Below are 21,379 nucleotides of genomic sequence, written 5' to 3'. Positions count from 1 at the left end.
GTCCTTTGTGCATTATTATTACACAAACTGCCTTTGTGTATACAATGTGCTCTATAAATAGACTTGCTTTTAAATTCTGTGTTGGCAGACACGTTGGCAGTGGGTGGAACTGTCACTTCACTGTGCAGGTGGGGTCTTTGTGTGTGACGTTTTCATGTTGTCTCCATTTCTGCAAAGGTTTTCTGTAGGTGCTGCTTCGGTGTCCTCACACAACTAAATACACGTGGTTATATGGAAACATAGAGCTTCCAGACACTGAGAATGGGCACCTTATGTTATAAAGTTAAATGAAAATATTTGAATATTCATAGATTCTGGATTTTTCAATGCGGGACGAGTCAATATCATTTTTATATTTTAACTAAGTAGCTGAACCTTTTGGTGGAAAAAAACAATCCAACACAACTTATTATTGAAAGAAGAACATTTAAAAAAAAAACATGTTGGGATGCCTGTAACCAGAGATGGGAAGTAACGAACTTAAGTAGATTTTTCGGATATTTCTACTTTACTTTACTATTTTTTTTTGTGGCGACTTTTTACTTTTACTCCTTACATTTTAACACGAATATCGGTACTTTCTACTCCTTACATTTTAAAAATTGGCTCGTTACTTTAGTTTTGTACAAGAGGTCGTAATGCCGGAGAATAGCGCGGACACGCACCTCACACCGCGAGCGGGCGCGTGCGCCACACAGAAAAAAGTGAGAAAAAAGAAAGAGAGACTGCTGTCCGGAGGATAATCAGTTGAGATGGTGTGTGTGCGTCCTTGAGAACTGTAAGTCGTATAACTTATGTTGTCAGTTCATGTAAGCCTGTTGTTGTATTGGTCTATAGTTCCTGCACAGTTAAAGTAGGTTAGCTAGTGATTTAGTTGTTTGTGTTCTTCACCTGTTAGCTAGGTTTCACGTTGCTTGTAAAGCATCAAAAGACAGATGTTGTCTCTGTCCGTGTTTTACAGACACACCGGGGGGGAGGGGGGGGGACGAAGTTTGAAACCAGCATCAGTTTTAAATACGGTCCTAATCTAGTCCTCACTAGCACGTTTCAAATAATTTCACTGGAGTTACCGTTATTATTTTTCACGTGATCAATACCGAATTCAATCTAATTGGATGGGAATATACTGGTGGTAACGTTAGCACTAGTAGTATGGACGGCGACATGATTGAAAATGAAGAAAACAGAGATCCCAGAGATTAGGCAGACAATCATCCCTGGCCTTATCTGAGAGAGATGTTTGAGATAGGCTAGGAGGCATTAAGTATGACTCCTGGCCAATGTGCTGTGTAACTCTAAAAGTATGGGGAACTTCTTAATTAATCTATGTTTAGTAATTCATATTGTATCCTTTATTTTCTTTCTATATTTGAGCACACACACATACATGTAGATTCCTTTAAATGTTAAGGGGACGATTAAAAAAGAGAAACTGGATCTGTGAATTCTCACAGAATCACAATTGAATTCATATCTTGCTACTCAGTCAGAATCTTATTAAGCTGGAGTCCCAGTCTCTGTCACAATAATCATATATGTGATGTTTGGCAGACATCCATTTAAAATGTAGACAATGGCATATAAAGAGCCTGGTTTTTATGTCCACTGAAGTTTCTCATCTTGCACTCTAGTAACGTGTGTGGTCCAGGTAGCTTTGCATAAAAAGTGGTTGTCATTCGCAAGGCTACTTTTACTTTTATACTTTAAGTACATTTCAAAGCCTGTACTTTGTTACTTTTACTTAAGTAAAGAAGTTAAATCAGTACTTCTACTTTTACCAGAGTATTTTTTAACACAAGTATCTGTACTTCTACTTAAGTACGGGAAGTGAGTACTTTTGCCATCTCTGCCTGTAACAGATGCAGACAATCCCCAGCCGATCATATTCACATGTTCTGGTCATGCCCGGTGCTATCAGATTATTGGTCCGACATTTTCAGAAACCTCTCACAGGCCCTCAATTACACTATTGTAATTGAGGGCAAAAAAAATGAGTGCTACAGGTGGCCTTGGGGAGGGTTGGTGGGTGTGGGTCTATATTGCTGTGTGGAACTGTTCTATTGATTTTTCTTTTCTTTCAGACACCTTGTGCATCTTACATCTGTTGTAACACCCTTTATATGTCTGCAGAAAACTTAATAAAAATAAATATAAAAAAACATGTTGGGAGGGGGTAGTGAATTATTTTAAATGATCCATAATAAACATAGTTCTTTTTCTCTTTTTCTCCAGGTGTTGTGCCATTTTATGAACAGGTGCCATTCATTGTTATCAGCACAATCCTGGTCTTCTCACTATCTTGGAATATTTTTTGCTGCGTATCAAAATGTCGCTCAGGTAATTATGTTATTTGCGCGAAAAATCCAGTGAAAACAAATTAATGTTCTGTTTTTGATGGTGAGTGTACAATTATTTATACTGCAACAGGAAAAGGGATATGTATACCAAGGACAAGACAAAGGTATGTAGTCTTTATTTTTTAAATGTTTGAAGGCAAAGGCAAACTAATTTCCTCTCTAATGGCCTTTCAGAAGTTATTGCCAAACTGACAATTCAAAAATTATATTTCCTCTTTGTTTGTCCAATAAAAGGCGGAGCCCAAGGCAGATGGAAGACAATCCTATTTATGGAAATATAAGCTACATGCAGACAAGTAAGTGCACCTTTGTCCCTTTCAATACCTTTGTCTGTGTCTGTTTACAGTGTGATGTTTTGTCTGTGTCTGTTTACAGTGTGATGTTGTTTTCCACAGGCACAGCTTTGTACACAGGAGCTGATCCTCAACAGTCTTCATCTTTGAGGGATCAAAATAGAGTCAATTCTGACTCACAGGTATAGCCCTTAAACCTCTTTTCAAAGATTGAGGTCTTACCTGTTGAACATTTAGTGCAGAATGCCTTTGTAAGGACAGGACAGGGTTGTTTAGGATCATGTTGGATAAATTTGCTAAAATTGTCACTGTAAACCTGTCCTGTACATATGATGTTGTGTGAAGACATTACATTTTTGTGTTTTTTTTCCTCTCTCTTCAGTCCAAAACTCAGGGCTGCTATGCCAATCTGACCTTGAAGGCTCCCAGGCCGCAGTCTGGCCGCAGCTCTCCACAGATACAGTACTCCGATGTAGTTCATTTAGAGGAGCAGCCGGAGTCAGAGAAGGAAGACGAAGGTGACACAGATGCTGTCTCCACCCTGTCCGATCTGTATGCTTCGGTGCAAAACCAGCGCACCAAAACCGTTGACAATGCAGACAGCGGAGAGGGCTACGCCAACCATCTCTGAGATGCCATAAATGGTCTTTGTGCAGCTTGACCTGCCACCACAGGATGGCACTGTTTGTTGTTTGACATTACATCAACAACGACAACCCTTTCTGTTTAGCAAGGTGATGCATATCATACTGGCCATGCATACAAACTCAACTGTTTTACAAAGTTACAAAGTTCAGCAGGCTACATTTTTTGCTGATGTTTTTGTAAGAGCATTTAATTGTTATCTTTAAATTGTTGGTTCTATACTAAATCACACTGAGATTAATTAATTGTGTGATCTTTACTGAAATGATTGATTAAACTTCCCTAAATGTTTGAAGTTATAAAAATACTGTGCTTTGAAATATAATGTGTTTTTGACATGTTTTTCCCAGCAAAAATTGTTTCAAGTGCCAGGTTTTCCTTCACACAAATCTAACAATGAGAAAAACATAATTTTGAGTGGAGTGGGGACTTTATGTTCCTCACATGCCCATCGATCAATAGCTGACTATAGTCAAAAATAGCTGACACTCTAATTTTCTACTGATAACATCAGTTATACTGTAAATGCCAGCTCCATATCCTTGCTGTAATCTTTCCTGAGGTTAAATTAATGTCACTTACTTTTGTTGGGTTAATGTTTAAAACTGTCGGATCTGACCTGACCAAACGGGTCACTACTACTGGCTCGATTTCATAAAACTTGGTGGAACGGTGTAGCATCAGCAAAGGAAGAATTTTGGAGTGGATCCGAATTGTGGGGTGGATACACAATTTTTTTTTCTCACTTTTGTTAACAATGAGAGCATTTGTGCTGCATTCATGTGGTATCGAAATAATTGGACAAATTTGTTCCCAATTGGGAAAATTCTCAGTGCTTTAACAGTTTGAAAAAGGGCATGCCTTGGCGGAGGTCTGTGCTCTCAGAGTGCCCTTATAGTTATACATATTAGGCTTTTATTAGAGAGAAAGGTTGTTTTGGTCTGTACTTTGTATACTATATCACCTAACCTTTTTTATGATGGCAGTGATAGCAGTTAAGGAAGCAATAATCAGTGTGGAAGATATTCAACTTTTATAATGATTAATGGCTAGCTGCAGCACGGTTGTAACATCATCCTCCAACAGAACGCGGGAACGCAGATGGGAAGGGGATTGCACTCCATTGTCTACTTCTTTAATAGTGTAAAAAGTTTCTAAATCATTGCTAAATTTAATTCAGAATCAGTGCTGTCAGCACGGTCAGTGATTTCAAATCAGTCTTGCAACAAGTGTGAGAAGCAAAATGTATGACACTGAAAGCAAATCATGCATGACATTTTGATTAATGATGCCATTTGTGTACCATTAAAATGTCAAACCGCAGATGGACATTCCCATTAGCCTCAGCTGTACTTTACGTTAAGTTAAGGAACACGTTACCATGCTAACACGCTGAACTAAGACAGTGACATTACTTGCTAAACATCAGCATTTTAGTCATTATAAGCAATCTTGAAATGCTGATGTTAGCATTTAGGTCAAGCCACTGCTGTTTTCCAAGATCAACTGATTGCTTGATTTAGTTTTATGTGTAGCACATTTATGTTTAAAATACAGTTGTTGAACAGTAAAAAATATTAGAGCGATGCAGATGAAGAGCTAAGTAAATTGACACCATCAATCTACATCTGAACTGAAATCTTTGTGGGCAACCACCAAGGTGGTGTGTTTGCCTATTTAGTACCCCAGATGTTTTCATCATCTTTGTCACCAGTGGCACACAATTTCCAGTGGAGGAATTTTCCATGAAGAGAATGACAAATCAATATCAAAGTATGTATCAGTACTGTGAGTTATGAACTTTATTTATAATGCAATTTACATGGACAATGAATAGAACTTTGTTAATTTGAGATTAGATAAGGCACTTTGTTGACGCTATCAGTTAAGATACTGTGGTGATGGAAAATGTTCTTCAACCTTTGTAACTATTGGCATGCACTTATAGGCAATGACAACCCTGGCTGGACAAAACTTTACCTGTTATTTGGTATTCATTATCTTTTTTCTTAAGGACACAACATTATTGACTCAAACACACCATTTATTTTAGTAAAGAGATGAAGCTGCCCAATAATCTATGGACAAACAAAGTAGTAAATAAAATACAAGCGCTTATAGTGTAAATCAATCAACTTTCTAATTAGGGAATCAAATACAGAAAGGTTTGCTCTGCCTTTACCTCCAGAAAAGTAAAGAGATTTGGCATTAAGCAGTTGTTTATAGGTTAGTGAGATAACGGTATTTCAGATGCTTGATGTTTACACTCTTCGGCTAGCATGTGCAGGACATACTTTATGATTAGGGCTGTGTAGTGATAGCTTTTGAATCAAACTGTACCTGTTGTGGCAGCTGCGAAATTTGGTTATATTTTATATGAATATTTTTTAAAATATACCTAATTGGCAATGTATGTGTATGGGGTATGACTTTAGCAACTAATTATTAAAAAAACGTTTGGTGAAAAAAACTTTGAAATCATCACAGAGGTTCTCGGGGACCTGCTGTACAAGAATATTGTGGAGTTTGTTAATAATAAAAAGTTTATAATTATTTATTATTAGAGTATTTTTTTAAATCTAAATGTAAAAATGAATGAAATATTGATATGATTTTAGCATATAATCATTAAAAATAAAAGTAATGACTGATGTATGTATTTCAACAAAGGAAAATCATTTTTTTGAAACTTTCCCCTTTTAAACAACCTTCGTGGACATTTGAGTTTTCTGACAGATTTAATATGTAATTACATCTATCGTGTAAATATAATATGTAATATCATATTTTACACTTTTACTTTCCCTTTTGCCATTTTGCATACAAAACTAGCTTTTGGTCAATGGTTCATCTCTCCAACAGGAATAATAATCAAATCACACATAACACTTGCGAACAGGTGAGATAGTTGTAATGACAATTTAAACATGGAATGACTCATAATGACTGCCTCAGTGTGTCGACTTTGGTGTTCATAGAGCTCATTTGTATCTTTTCATCATAGCTTATGGGGGTCTTAAGCACTTCTACGCTGTCAAAGTCAGAGGGCATGTCAAAGAAAAGCTCATCATCAAAGCAGTCCTGGTCAGATGGGGATGCCATGAAAGGCAGCTTCATGACCAAACCAGTGAGCAGCCCACCAACTGCAGACGCTGCGATGGTGGAGAAGACAGCTGCCACCTGGAAGAGAGCTTGTTCCTGCGCAGTACGACCTAAGCCTGGCTTCAGCCCAGGAATCAGCCTCTGCAGTTCCAGGAGCTTTGGATCTCCCTCAGGTGGAGCACGATGGGAAAAGATCTGGTACATGCTGGGCCCGTAGGTTTCTTCAGTGGCTAGGAGGATGGCACAGATCCCTGCTGCAGACGATATGAGGCCAGTAAGCCCGTGGAGGTTGTGAATACCACATTGGTCTTGGATCCTCATGTGTCGGGCCAAAAAGGGGGTCAGGTACTTGTATCCAAAGAAACAGGCAGTGCAGCCCATGATGCCCAGGGCGTATGCAGCTACAGGGGAAATCATCATGTCCACAGAAGCCCCAACTGTCACGCCGCCTGCCAGAGTCACGTTCTGAATATCAGCCATTGTGAGCTTGCCTCTCTTATTGAACAATGCAGAGAGTGCGAAGGTGGTGATAGTGGATGAGCTGAGACCTATAAAAGTGTGGAGTATTGCTCTGTGTTGAGCATCACCCTTAAAGGTCAGAGCAGAGTTAAATGAAGGCCAGAACACCCAGAGGAACAAGGTTCCCATTACAGAGAGGATGTCAGAATGATAGCTAGTTATTTCTTTACAATGTCCCTCATTTAGGCTCGGGCGATACAGCACAAACGTCACCCCTAGACCAAAATAGCAGGCAAACAGGTGAATAAGAATAGTGCCACCTGCATCATTGATTCTAATGTATTTCAAAACAGCCCACTCTGTCAAAGAAAAGAAAGAGATCTCCAGCAGTGCCATGACCAGGAGCTGAACAGGACTGGTCTTCCCAAGCACAGCTCCGAAAGAGATTAGCACCACAGCACAGGCAAACTCTGCATTCAGAAGGTTGATCACTCCCAGGTGAATTTTACCATCGTAGTAAAACTGGAAGAAACCTTGCATCAGGATCGCCCACTGGATCGCAAACGTAGCCGTAAGAAAGTTGAAGACCATTCCACTGAAACCGTAGAATCGGAAGAAGGCCAGCAGGCAGCCAAAGCCTATGAAGATCATCACCTGCACGTCGGCAAAGAAGGGATAGTCTCTATACATGGAGTTCTCCATCGGGTTGGTCTTATTGTTTTGCAGCTTAGCATTGGCATTGTCATCATAAGTGACAAAAACAGCATAAAGAACTATCATGACAACCTCCGACACTAGCACGAGTGCCGGCAGGCGCACCTTTAAACTTGTAGACACATTCATGATGATGCACAGCTTACATTTGCTCACCCAGCTGCAGCACCATTCCTTTTATACTTCTATCTTATCAGATAAGAGCAGCTTATGGCAGGGTAAGGAGCATAGCCCCACTCAACACATGGTAACTCTGCAGCACCTTGAGTGCAGACTGTACTTTAATCCTTCAGATTCCTTAAAATTACCTTCTCTCTTCCCCTCATGTTGTCACACATCACAGTCCTGTTAAAACCTCTACCTCTCTCAAGGTAGATTTCAAGAGCATGATTTAGTGCTAATAAAAGATTAATAAGGGTGCAGTTAAAAAAGGCTTGAGTTAATTTGACACACTGACAAAAGCAAAATGGAGGCTGCATTCTGACAGTAAACGCCGTGCCAATTAGGCTAGGAGTTGTTGAATTTCAGTTTTATTCACAATTACCTTGAGTTGTCTAATGTTAATTTAATTTGCAATGTCTACATTATTATTACAGTGTGTTGCATTGCTCAAATGATAATAATACACCATGATAGTGTGCCATCAACATCATTATGGTTAGTAATCTAGAAATCTAGACGCACCCTATTGGCAGCAAATGTAATTTTCAGCCAACATCTTGATGTGGGTCTGGCTTGTCAGGCTACATTACTGTTGCTTTGGTGTGGGATAGTTGGCCTTAATGATGGCTGAACTCTCTTTAGCTGCTTCAGTATTGTCCATGCTGACTCACTGTCACACTTGCATGGCTTACTGAGACAGATTAATAGAACAGAGCCATCATATTAGTAACACCTGTGCTTATTATATTATCAAAATGTCTGCTGCGTGCACAACATGTATAGTAGCCTAGTTGGAGAAAGACATCTCTGTTAAAAAAAAGAAGCAAATGTCTGCATAGAGAAAGACAGACGTGACACTGGCAGTCGATAACTAAACAACATTTTGATTTTGTAGCTTACCTTTATGTGAAATCACGGTCCGGGTTCACTTGCACGTTCACGCACTCGGAAGCAGTGGCGGCAGCAGAGAGAGAAAACAGAGAGAAGAAAACGATAGAAACTGAACACGAGGAAGAGAAAGACGGACTCCCATGATGCACTTCACTGCCAACGTATGCAAACAGGAACATGGCTACCGGTGCTTAACATTAGCAGTCTGTCGTAAACGATACACTTCTGTTGGCCTGTCACCGTCTGTGACAATATAATATTTGCTGTGCCTCCGCCACAGAAGAAACGCGTTCGTAGAGTTTATCGGCGGAGCTAGCAGACCCTCTGAAAACAGCGTCTTCGTTGTTCATCAATCACAGACAGGTAACGGATCAGTAAGCTCGGTCCTTAGCTAACGTTAGCATTGTCGTTAGTTACCATATCAATTCACTAAAAATTTTAATTTTTTTGGTGTGATGTCCTTGTGGGAATAAGCTTTAAATGATAATCTGAAGTAAGACATCGCAAAGTCATCATGACATTTAAGATGTATGTCGTTAAATATACACGGAACACGATGTATGACATCTGTATTGTTGGTTTGACACGACTGCAGCAACGTTAAACCTTAACCCTTAGCTAGCTAGCTAATAGTTTCAACCTTTGGTTTCAACATGTGATAGAATTTCCTTAAGAGTCAGAAGTCACCATGACCTGATGGACACTTCCGACTAATAATTGTATAATTATCGTTGGTAGGGTTAATTATGACTATTTGTGGTTGGGTTAATGGTGGCCTAAAAGGTTAGAGAAGCTGAAGTTGTACTGGACAGCTTCCAGGTGTGAGCTTGTAACTAGCTATATAGCTAAATAGGATCCGTGCGTTACTCAAAGTGAGAGCAGTTCTCTCAGTAAAAGCCTCACTAAATTAATCAAGGTGAAAATAAGATTTAGGCCTTGATTCAAGTGAATCTTGATTTTTAAAATCTGATTAGCTTAGCCAACAGAGAATATGAAAACTTTTCATAGAAAATATCCGTCAAAGTCTATAAGTTTGCTCAAAGGAATCAGAAAAATGAACTATATTGCTCAAAGAAGCAGTGCTGGTTTCAGGAATGTAAACGTACCTGTCGACTGAGTTTTTCTTAGTTGATGTTTTCCCTCCGAATTACCTGAATGTCTGCATACATTTGTGAAGAGTGCCTCTCTGTCAAAACATCCCACCTGCCACGTAGTTCAAATCCATTAATACAGAAGTAGTACTGTATATTGTACTGCCTGTTTTTGAGATTTTGTGATAGTAACATCAGTATCTTTGAACTACTGCTGTAATGATTAGATGGTAAATGAATCAGGCGATCATTATATTATTGTAAATATAATACATGTCAGATTGAACTCAGTTATAAAATTTTATTATTATTTTCAGTTATAACATAACTAACAGTTTAAAGGATAAAGCTGGCGTTTTTCTATATTTTTGTTATTGTCATCAAATTACACGGAAAGGTGGCCGGGTTGAATCAATGGGTAGACCAGGCGCACATATACTTGGAGGTTTATGTCTCGACGCAGAGGTCCAGGGTTCGAATCCGACCTGTGACGATTTCCTGCATGTCTTCCCCAAAATAATCTTTAAAAAAAAAAATGACATGGAAAGACCAATAACACCCATGTGTTCTTATAAAGGTTTCTGACTTTCTTGCCCTGTCTGTGGATCTTAAGTTCAAGACCCATTCATTCTTACCGAATATGTACGAAAAATATTTAAAACAAATATAGTTTCTTTAAGAAAATGCTTCCTAACGCCTGTCTACGCCACTGTAGATTTTCGCAAATACATGATTTAAACAGATTAGAAAAAAAGTTGACATTTCATGCCAACTAATACACATTTGGTGCTTTAGTGGGTATTTACTGCAGTAGGACGTGTATGTAGGCATGTAGGCTGTTGGCTTTAAAATAAACTACAGTGCCCATGTTCATTCTTGTTTTCATTGGATTTATTGACAAAAAGAAGCATAAAATATCACCAGACTGTTTAGGGATTACAGCTATGACTCTAGCTGTCTACCCATATCACAATCACTTTGGTCTTAGCAATATCAATCATTGATGATCACTGCCCAATGCATTCTGCTTAGAAGTCTGTACAACCTGCTGCTGACTTGCTTTAGTATCACAGTGCCATGGGCAACGATAACCTCCTTGTGGTGTATAGGATCATTACCTGAAATTTCTATGAATCTTGAATTGCAGAATAAGAGCCCAAGTATTTCAGAAACAGTTACAATCAATTAGTGGAGCAACCGGAAACGAGTTGGAAACAATTTTAAATCATCAGTTTATTCTTTTGAGCCATTTATCAAGCAAAAATGGCAAACATGAACTGGTTCCAGTTTACATGTGAGGATTTGCGTCTTTTCTCTGTTTTATATCATTGCAAGTTGAATACCTTTTGGACTGTTGGTCGAGCAAACAAGCAAGTGAAGACATCACCTATTTTATTTTTATTTTTACTATTATCAGACACATTTTATAGACCAAACTAATAATTGAGTAATTAAAAATATAATCCGAAGATGAATTGATAATACAAACAATTATTAGTTGCAGCCCTCTTCACAATAATAATTTTGGAGTTTTGCATATGGCTTATCCTTCAGAATATCTACATCAGTAAACAATTATTTGTGGCCTGTAAAAGTTTGATATATTTATATATGGCAAGATTAAAAAGCGTGTGGTCGGATGAGTATTTAGCTGACTTCCTATATCATTCTGGGAAGGTTTTACTGCAGCTTTTTGTCACTTAACTTGGCTGCAGCCTGTTTATCTCAAACAAGCCTGTTGTCTATGGAGCAGGTCCAGGTTTGTTCTAGATGAGATCATTAAAACACTTTCTCTCACTGCTATCAGCTTTTAACCAGGTTTTAATCTTTATACACACTGTGGTTTAAATTCACAAATTAATACTGACCAAATGTGTCACTGCTATTTTGGGGTGGATTTTATCTTCTAGAGACAGCAATAAGAATGTGTGATTTACGATTTTATTCAATTATAGGCTATTCTGAGATATAGGCCTAGCTCGGTAACAAAAAGTTGGGTTCACTGAGTGTTAATTCCCAGGAGTATTTGTGTCTTTCGAACAGATTTTAACGAACGTTTCCTGCTTTGATAACTAAATGTGGACTACATTTCTACCATTCTCCTTCAGTGTGGGTCAACATGGCGAGTCCAAGGACCAGGAGAGTTCTGAAGGAAGTGAGAACCCAAGACGAGAATAATGTAAGTCTTCACAGTAACTTATTCTCGTTGCTAACTTTTCAGTTCTTAGTCCAAATAGTGTCACCTCACTGGAACCTTATAATTCACACAGCAGGTAGCAGGTGTTTGGCAGACTTGCAAAGTAGCACCTTCCCACAATCCCTCACAAAATTCCCCCGCTTTCATCCTTGTTCACATAAATGGTGGGAGTTATTTTAGGTGGGAATTTCACTGCCAGTGGACATCTTTGTTGGCCTGCATCTTTGGCAATAACAGTACACAGATATGTCTCTGAACCTAAAAATAAATGTACTATATACATATATGTATTATTGTTCTGTATTATTTAACTGACATACTTAAAGAACGCTTCTTCAATGTACAGAAGTCTGTAAATCCATCTCTGTAGTTTTACTGAACAAATGTGTAAATTCATCAATTGTCCCATGTGCCTTTTTTTTCCAGCTATGTTTTGAGTGTGGGGCTTTTAACCCTCAATGGGTAAGTGTGACCTATGGGATCTGGATTTGTCTTGAATGCTCTGGCAAGCACAGGGGCCTCGGTGTACATCTCAGGTAAGAATAGTGGAATGTACTATGATACTGATGATTTTGGAGATCCTGGCCTGCCTGATAATACATTATTTATCTCTTCTGCCCTATCTGCAGTTTTGTGCGCTCTGTCACCATGGACAAGTGGAAAGATATTGAGCTTGAGAAGATGAAAGCGGGTGGAAATGGAAAATTCCGCATTTTTCTTGAACTCCAAGATGATTATGATCCCACCTGGAATTTACAAGAGAAATACAACAGCAAAGCTGCTGCACTCTTTAGAGACCAGGTAAAGTGTGAAGACTTAATGGTTTATGATTCATTTCCTACACGTTTCACATCTCGGACCAAATTCTCCATGATCTAATTCAGGGAGTTAAATCATGGGAGTAGTTTGTCAGTAGTAATCCATTTGTCCATTCAAAGGTTTAAACCAATAAACTAAATTAACAACTGAATATGAAATGGACCAAAGAAGGAACTTGATTTAAAATCGCTAATTGTAAGTGTGTATGCCAGATAAGATAAATATCTTTAAAGATATTCTCAGAATGGTGAGATTACTATCTTGTGATTCATCAGATTAATTCACCCTCTTTCGATACTGTTTATGACAGGTTGTAACTTTAGCAGAGGGTAAGGAGTGGTCCATTGAGACATCCCCTGCCAGAAACTGGACTTCTCCTCAACCTAAGACCAGTCTTTCATCCTCTCATCGGTAAAAGTGATGGACATTTCTACCATACTCACACTATGTGCTGTGGCAGATTACATGACAAGCAATAAAGCATTGTATCCATGTTTCTGTCATACAGCTCTGGAGGACCTGGACAAAGCTCAGCGAAATCTGGCGACAAAGCTTTTGAAGACTGGTTGAGTGATGATGTGAACTCATATCAGAGGTGAGAGCCTCACACTCTTTACATTTCTTTTATTATGCACTTGTCTGTTTTTAAATTAAAAAATGTTTATGCTTCTTCAGTGGAGGGGGCTACAGTGGGAATCAAGAGAATCGGTATGTTGGCTTTGGCAACACAGTGACCCCAGAGAAGAAGGAAGATGACTTCATCAACAATGCCATGTCTTCTATTTATTCAGTAGGTCACGATAAATATCTTTTGTCAGAGTTGTACTTTTTGTTTTTTCTTCCACTGTGGTAATTTTTTTTTTTTTTTTTTTACAGGGTTGGAGCAGTTTCACAGTTGGAGCTAGCAAGTTTGCTTCTATTGCTAAAGATAATGTAAGTTATCCCTAGGACCCCCTCGAAAACGAGATGCTTCATCTAAAGGGGTTATCCTCTTAACAATTTCAATACACAATAAGTGTATGTAGTCAATAAATTCTGTATCGTAAATGATTGAGTGTTGAATGTGATTCTGAATTTCTGCATAACAATAATCCAAATTGCAACCCTCATAAAAAAATAAAGCTAATTCATATATATATATTCATATAATATTTGTATCTTCTTATCATACAGACATCTAAACTGGCAAACCAAGCAACCTTGAAGGTAAGATGATATAGTAATGGGTAACCTGTTACCAGTACTACTTTCCTCTGTCCCTTTCTGTCTATTTCATTGAGTAGTACCCTCTTACCTAAGGGAATTAGTATTCACAAAATGTGTGCCATTTTGCTTGGTAAATCTCTTACCATATAATGTAAACTTTCAAGCTGCAATAACTGTGTTACTACTTTAATATCTCTTTGCCTTCTTTGGATGTAGTTAAAAGGCTATAAAGCACCCCCAGAACCGGTAAAGCAGATAATAGGTGCATGGCGCTTTTCCTGCATCATGTTTTTTTTAAATCTTTTTTTAAAGATACACTTTATCCATTTTCTTTATTTTTGTCAGTTTTACTGTCAGTTTTTTTTCTCTCCACCGTTTATCAAACATTTAGCAAAATGGTGAATGCCATCTTCTTGTGCTTCAGCTTGGATATACTGTGTTTTTCTTGGTGTCTATACTTTAAGTTTATGGATAACCTGTGAAAGACAGTTAACTGTATTGTTGGATGGGGATTGCCTTTAATTCCTACCCCTAATATAGAAATGTTCCATGAACTGTTCACTCACATCCATTGATAATGGGTTATCCATTCATGCATGACAGTTTTTGTGTTGACTGCTGTAGAAGTGTAATGGTATGTAAAAACAATTAAGTTTGTCATTAATTTTAAGCAATATAGCAACATTTGGTAGGTTTTTTGGTTGGCTGCTCAACTATTTTTTTAATTTTTTTTATGAATAAGGCAACAAGAATAAATCCTAAGGGACAATTATAAATCCTTTTATGCAGCATGTTACTCTGCAGAACTTAGGAGGCAGAGTAAAAAAAGCAAAGATGCTGTGTATCTGTATCTGATGCTGTGTATCTGACATTACAGCTTCTAGTGTTTCACTAACCTACACAGAAGAAATATTGCCTCAAAAGAGAGTTTGAGGCAACAGAGTTTACTGTATACTGATGATCCAAGTTATTTTTGAACCATTACACCCTCTAGTGCTTGTTCAGTGTCATTGTGAATGGGCATGATCAGAACGCCATGCAACTGCAGAACAAGCAGCTCAGTGTCTTGCTCTACTGTGAATGTTAAACTGTGTTTCATTCAAGTGAATTCTCCCCTCTGACTTCCAACTAGGCCACAGAGTTAGGACAGACATTAAATGAGAATGTTATCAAACCCACCCAAGAAAAGGTAACATTGATGTTTGAAGTTGTTACTTTGGTGGTGGGATACAGTGCTTTAGAGAAAAAACAGCTTCAGATGTGAATGTGCTATTTTCTACACTGCTTGTCTGTGCCAGTTTTATCTGCTTTATGCCAGCTTACATTAAACAACAAAAGCTGCGGTTTCAAGAATGCAAAACAAATTTGATTTGCAGAAGCATACAGCTGTGAACTGTTTATTTTGGGAACGGATCTGAGTCAGTATGAACTTTCAACACAGTCACTGGACAAGTCTTAAAAGTCCATTTAAACATGTTTAGTTTTTAGCTTCAAAGTATCTCATAGGTCATTTATATCTTATAAACATGTTCTGTGATTTTAAATGCCAATTCACTTTGAATGCCAGTTACATGAGCCTTCTTTACACTTAAATATACAAAGCATGTTACATTGGCATCAAATGTAATCGTAATACCAATGCTATATTTAAAAAATGCTCCAATTCAGCTTAAAAACTGGGCCACACCCACCTCCACATTTAACGACATAAATGGGTAAAATAAAAGATTTTAACCAAATTCATTTTCCCATTTATCTGGTGAGTTAACTGAATTAAAAATGTCTAATTTGGCTTCAATTTACAAAATGTTGGTCAAGCTTCACTGATCAATTGCAGAAGATAAAATGCCCCAGTCTCGGTCCTTATGGCAGACCCGCACTGCCTTGTTGAGTTCGTTAAACATAAAGTGACACAGTCTGGAGCTCTTCAATTGTCAATTAATTGCTCAATGGCTTTGCAGATTCATTGTCTGAGCTTTGTATTTGGTAACATGTATGAGCTGAATATGTCACCATCCCTGAGGTCATGGTGAGTTGTTTCCACATAACTGCTCTAACTCTTTTACTGTCAAGTGAGCAGCTCCTGAATGTGTCTTTTACTGAGATCAAATGATTCCTGCGTAGCGATAAGAAAACATGCTAATGTTCATCAATCAAGATACAGGAAGATAAAATAAGAGTTTACTTTTTAATTTAAACCTCTACTTTCACCCTGCTGTGTATTGGCTTACTCTCTAGGTTTGATTATGAAAAGTGGAAAGGCAAATGACTCAAAAAAACTAGTATTCAACTAAATGGTTTTGTTTTCTAATGTACAGTTGGCATTGGTGATGTAAGGTATCAATAGTATGTGCTTTTCTAACAATCTTCCATTTGTGGCTGCTTTACTAGGAGCTATTTTCTCTTGAGAGCAATAACCTTTCGTTAGACTCAAGCAAAATGCTATTACTTTCTCATGTTGATTATCAGTGCCCTTAACAAAACACAAATCACTTTTCTCACAATCAAAAAGCACTGCCGCGTATTACATGCAAGTTAGACAGACATGTGGGTGGATATTGTTGTTGTTAGTTTTTAATATTAATTTGGCTCATTCAGGTCAAAGATGGCAAATTGCTAGATGAAATGGCAGTCGGCATCACTGGGCTGGCAAACAAGGTAGGATGGGCAGACCTCTGCCACACTGTAAACACATGCAAAACCAGTCTCCTGAGCCAGTAACTGCAGCTCCGGTCCAACACTTAGAACTCAGTACCTAAGCGTCTTAGAGAGGTTAAGCCCCGGCCCTAAACATCACAAGCCTTAAAGGAGACTGGTTTTGCAGTGATGAATGAATGTTTGACCAATTCTAATTTGTTGTCATCTCTTGTTTTTCTTGCTGCCATTTAAATCTGGTGGTGAGTACTTGGTGGTCAACCTTTCTGATGTAAAGTGTTAGAAAACCAACCTCTGCTTGCTGTTTTATTATAACTTCCTCTAACTGTTGCTAAAACTAGAAATGCAGCGTTCTATTTTCATTTGTGTAACAAATATTGTTTATGGTGTTTAGATTCCTTCAGTTATCACTTCTACCACCGTTAGTTTTAATTTGGAATTTGATTAGTACTATGTAAAGTAATATGCATTAAAGATTTGTTTCTTACAAAATGTTTTAACACTTGAAGTATCAACTGCATAAAAGACTTTAGCTTTAGCGTTCTCTGTTCTTTAGGTTCAGGGAGCTGGTTCAAAATTGACTAATCTCTTCTCGGGAAAACCGGAGGATGGGTAATAAAAACAACTTCATACAATTTTAAGTCTCCCAGAAAAATATTTTGCACAGTGTAATTTAATGCGACGCAACACAAACTATTAAAGCATGTTTTCATGTTTTGACTGTGTTCAGGTCTTCTGGAGAGAGCTACCAGAACATGGATGCCTCTGAGGGATATCAGGGCAGCTCAAGCCAGCCTGTTGCAAAGGACTTCTGGGAAACCTTTGGCAGCAACAACTCCTTAAAGGCCAAGAAATCTCCCAGCAGTGACAGCTGGACCATCGCAGACAATTCTGCAAAGAAGAGCTCTGACAGTTGGGACAATTGGGGCTCCGAAGCAGCGTCCAACAACAAACACAGCACAGAGGAGAGCTGGGAAGCCTGGGACAACAACTGGGAGAACGCAGATGGTAAGACAAAGAAGAGTCCCACAAAACCTGCTGAGGAAACCTGGGATAATGCAGACTGGTAGGGACCTCACAACTATACAACTCCTCACATTTTTCCCACTCTGGCCTTCATTTCTCTCTTTCTCTGTTCATCTCACTGGCACTTTTAGGGAAAGAGCTGCCTCAGCGTAATTCCTGTCAATCCATTCAAAATATATTTATTATGAACCCAACAAACAATAAATGAAGCCTAGCGTTAAATTGAGCTCATTATCAAAGGAATATTCTTAAAATGTACAACTATACTGACTTGCAGCCATGTATTTTATTGTAAATTACCTTCATCACAAGGAATTAAGAAAGAATCAGTGTAGATATGGTCATGACTTTTTGCCTGTGCTCCCCAAGTGTTATACCCTTAATAGTGAATATGTCAGTGTTCATACTGTATGGGTTAAATGATTTTGGGTCTCAATTCACCACATAAAGAAACAATGCATGACAGAGAAAATCTGACATTGTAAATATAAATCCTTGTAAATACAGTACGATTGACTAAACCCTAATGAGATGATTTTCTGTTTGTTCGATCAAAGTGATTTCCTCTGCCCCTGGACCTTTTGCGCATTTTGTTCTTGTAAAAATACATTTGAAAAGCATTTTTGATAGAATTAGATGCTGTAGTCACAAAGTGGTATATTAAATCAAAGGAACAAATGAACACTAACAAATTGGCTATCACCAGTCAAATCTGCGTGGATATGTCAAATGTAAATGAAATCTAATGTGTAATGAGTTAGAGCTAAATTACTTCTATAGTATTTTTGTTTGTTTAAAATGTGCAAATAGTCAATGGGTTTGAAAGTAGATATATTGTCCTATTATGAAGACCAGAAAGTGGGACAGGATGCTTAAAAGTTTAATTTGGTTGTCTCCTAAACAAATAGTTTATCAATAATTGCCCCTTTTTAATTATTAAAGCCTTAAGTTGTCTTCGGGTAAATACATTTATTGTATCACATTAGTGCATGCTGACTTAAAAGTTAGCTTTTCCTCATAACTGATGTAATTAATTTAGCATCAGTGAGCTGTTAAAATGTATTTTGCTTTGTTGATGCAGTGTTTGATTTTACTCTGATTTTAAGACCTGGCTGCGACTCCCATTCAAACATTCATTGCAAAGTAAAAATATTCTTTGAAGCACATCCCCAACATCATTTTAGTGTTTGTTTTGTTATGCAACTCCTCAAGTAATGTTACTTTATACTGCGACATGAAGCAAGTTATCGCATTGTTTTTTACTTTACTGCTTAAATTAATCTGTCTAGCAAAAATATGCCAGAAATCAATCGCAAAATCTAATTTTGAATTATTAAATTACAATAAAATGTCACAATACCTGCCAATAGCTTTGAACTACTGGTGGAGAGAAGGGGTATTTATTTTAATATGCTATCTATTTTTTTTTTTTCTTTTTCTGACCTTGAAGCTGGCTGATACTATTTGAATTGAAACATTCAAATTAGAGTTCACACAGTCAGGACAGACTGTATTCACTCATTGTCTTATAAATCCAGCTGATGCTCAGAAACTGAATAATGTCTCCTTATGAATGCCACTTGTTGGACATCAGCAATTGTTTAATCCATCATTTTGCAATTTTATTTTCAAGATGCAACATTTGGTATTTTTAAATAATTTGGTGTCTACCCTATATATATATATATATATATATATATATATATATATATATATATATATATATATATATATATATATATATATATATATATATATATATATATATATATATATATATATATATATATATATATATATATATTATAGTTTATTGTAGATCATTACACACGTCTCTCATTGCAGGATACTGCTGTATAGTACATACAACATTATCCTGCAAGTGTGGCGGTTGTGTTTCAATAACTGGACACGGAGGGGGACTGTAGACTACATTGTTAACTGCATGGTGTTGCCTGTGAGCCTGCAACTTCTGACCTCGACTGAACTGACAGGTCATTGTAAAATTCACCCTGTGTGAAGCAAGTGTGTGTGATCCTTTCTCCACATCTGTGTCATTGCAGCACCTTGGTCATTATGTATTGTGAGGATTTGGTGTCACAGATCTCTTCACACTTGTATCAACATCTAAATTGTGAAGTAATGTTAATGAGGCTCATTATACGCTGGATGCTTAGACGGTCATAGCTCTCAAACTCTTGTTATAAATTAATTGAATCAACCCAGTGCATCCCTCAGTCAGATGAAATGGCAGCTGAACTCGCATTGTTCATCGTAGATGCAAATGTATCATGAAAAGCTCGTTGTTTTAAACAAGTGGGAATGTAATTGGTGTGAAATTAGGTATTTTACAAGCCTCTGATAATCCTAAAATTCAAACGAACTGTCTGGGTTTCTAACTAGCCAAATTTTGCTGAACCCAATTTCCCTATGTGGCCTTTAATTCCTTATAACATAAGGTGCTGCAACATAATACTGTAAATGACTGTAAAGTTTTGTTTGCCTTTACATGTAATAACCCGCAGAAGCCCAGTCTTCAGGTGATGATGCAAACCACTCAAACTAAACTCAAGTTAAATACACTTCAACCAATTCCAACTCCAGGTCTGGGTTTGATTTGTCTACATTTGCTTAACATTTTTACAACAGAAGATAAAGTTAATGACTAACATCAGAAGACTTATAAACATCCTTGGTTTGCACCTGATTCTTTGAAGCTTGGTGTCTGTGATCATTGGCCTGTAGTTTATAATAAACTGCTTATAGAGCAGTCTACCAGTGCAATAAAGCTGCTGGATTGTTTGTTATTAGGGTGTTTTAACATGTTGCTGTACTCATTTGGCCTCCACGATTGATAAAAATAATATTTTATTATCACAGGTTTTAACGTGTGACTGCTAAGTCCTGGGAACTTTATTCCGTGGCCATTTCCTACCTCTAAAAAGTCTTCAGTTTACGGTTTTCAGTAGTGATCCTGCTTTTGTTCTGAACCTATCAGCATTGTTTTGATGTAGACCTTATTACAGCATGCTTTGCTGTTTCTCATTTTGTCTTTGCCGAAGGAAGTGTGTTAAAGCAAAGCAACAAAGATGGGTCTACAGCATTGGTGTATTCTCAGTGACAATGCAATGATGTAAAAGAAGAAAAGAAATCACTCCTGGAACATTTGTGTCCCTGAACCTCTGCAGTCATGTGTTCATGTATGGTCATGTGTTTAAAAACCTTAAACAGCTGTGATTGCTTTCTGTTGATACTGATGTCAGTTTGCTCGTGTGTCTCTGATGCAGTGAGGTGTACATGTCAGTAAATCACCATCCAATATATATTGTTACCCTCAGCCTTCCCTATATTACTTAAGCTTTATGTCATTTATTTTTTATTTTATGATGGCATGACTTAAAACATTTACACTGCCAGGAAATGAATGGAAGACTTTGTGCTGTAATATATCACCTTTTTAAAAAGGCAAATATTTGAACAGCTAACTTCTTTAAAAGAGCTTATAGTGCTGATATACCATAACTTTTTTTTATTGGTGAATGTTGGGGTATACTGGTACAATTTGATTCACGGATAAACTGCAGAATGTGTAATTGACTGAAATTCATCCAATAGGTCTTGATATAAGGTGATGCTTTTTTTATAAACCCAACGTAATTCCAAACTTTCACTTTCCAGAGCAGCAGTTTGGCTCAGTGTCTGTACCTGTCGAAAAATTTGAGATTGGGTATGTCTGTGTTTGTTCATGAAACTGTTGTGTCA

The 21,379-nt window shown here is 37.6% G+C and overlaps 2 protein-coding genes across 7 annotated transcripts; one reads left to right on the top strand and one right to left on the bottom strand.

The window, feature by feature from the left end:
- Window positions 1-5,163: 5,163 nt before the first annotated feature.
- On the bottom strand, window positions 5,164-8,686 carry rh50 (Rh50-like protein). Of its 2 annotated transcripts, XM_039798677.1 has the most exons (2): window positions 8,633-8,686; window positions 5,164-7,510 (listed from the first exon to the last, which is right to left on the bottom strand). In XM_039798677.1, the coding sequence occupies exon 2, from the start codon at window positions 7,505-7,507 to the stop codon at window positions 6,233-6,235; it is 1,275 nt and encodes a 424-aa protein (XP_039654611.1). In that variant the 5' UTR covers window positions 7,508-7,510; window positions 8,633-8,686; the 3' UTR covers window positions 5,164-6,232. The 2 variants fall into 2 exon arrangements, with proteins under 2 accessions (XP_039654611.1, XP_039654610.1); XM_039798676.1 differs by lacking the exon at window positions 8,633-8,686 and having other exon boundaries at window positions 5,164-8,618.
- Window positions 8,687-8,786: 100 nt separating this feature from the next.
- arfgap1 (ADP-ribosylation factor GTPase activating protein 1) lies at window positions 8,787-18,138 on the top strand. Of its 5 annotated transcripts, XM_039798682.1 has the most exons (13): window positions 8,787-8,986; window positions 11,823-11,893; window positions 12,338-12,447; window positions 12,541-12,712; window positions 13,041-13,141; window positions 13,239-13,325; window positions 13,406-13,520; window positions 13,607-13,663; window positions 13,904-13,936; window positions 15,069-15,125; window positions 16,535-16,594; window positions 17,148-17,203; window positions 17,322-18,138. In XM_039798682.1, the coding sequence occupies exons 2-13, from the start codon at window positions 11,834-11,836 to the stop codon at window positions 17,659-17,661; spliced, it is 1,248 nt and encodes a 415-aa protein (XP_039654616.1). In that variant the 5' UTR covers window positions 8,787-8,986; window positions 11,823-11,833; the 3' UTR covers window positions 17,662-18,138. The 5 variants fall into 5 exon arrangements, with proteins under 5 accessions (XP_039654616.1, XP_039654617.1, XP_039654618.1 ...); XM_039798683.1 differs by lacking the exon at window positions 15,069-15,125; XM_039798684.1 differs by lacking the exon at window positions 16,535-16,594 and having other exon boundaries at window positions 17,154-17,203.
- The last annotated feature ends 3,241 nt before the right edge of the window (window positions 18,139-21,379 follow it).

The sequence above is a fragment of the Perca fluviatilis genome, chromosome 4 (genome assembly GCF_010015445.1).
Source record: "Perca fluviatilis chromosome 4, GENO_Pfluv_1.0, whole genome shotgun sequence".
Lineage (NCBI taxonomy): Eukaryota > Metazoa > Chordata > Actinopteri > Perciformes > Percidae > Perca > Perca fluviatilis.
This window is presented reverse-complemented; position numbering and strand designations above follow the sequence as displayed.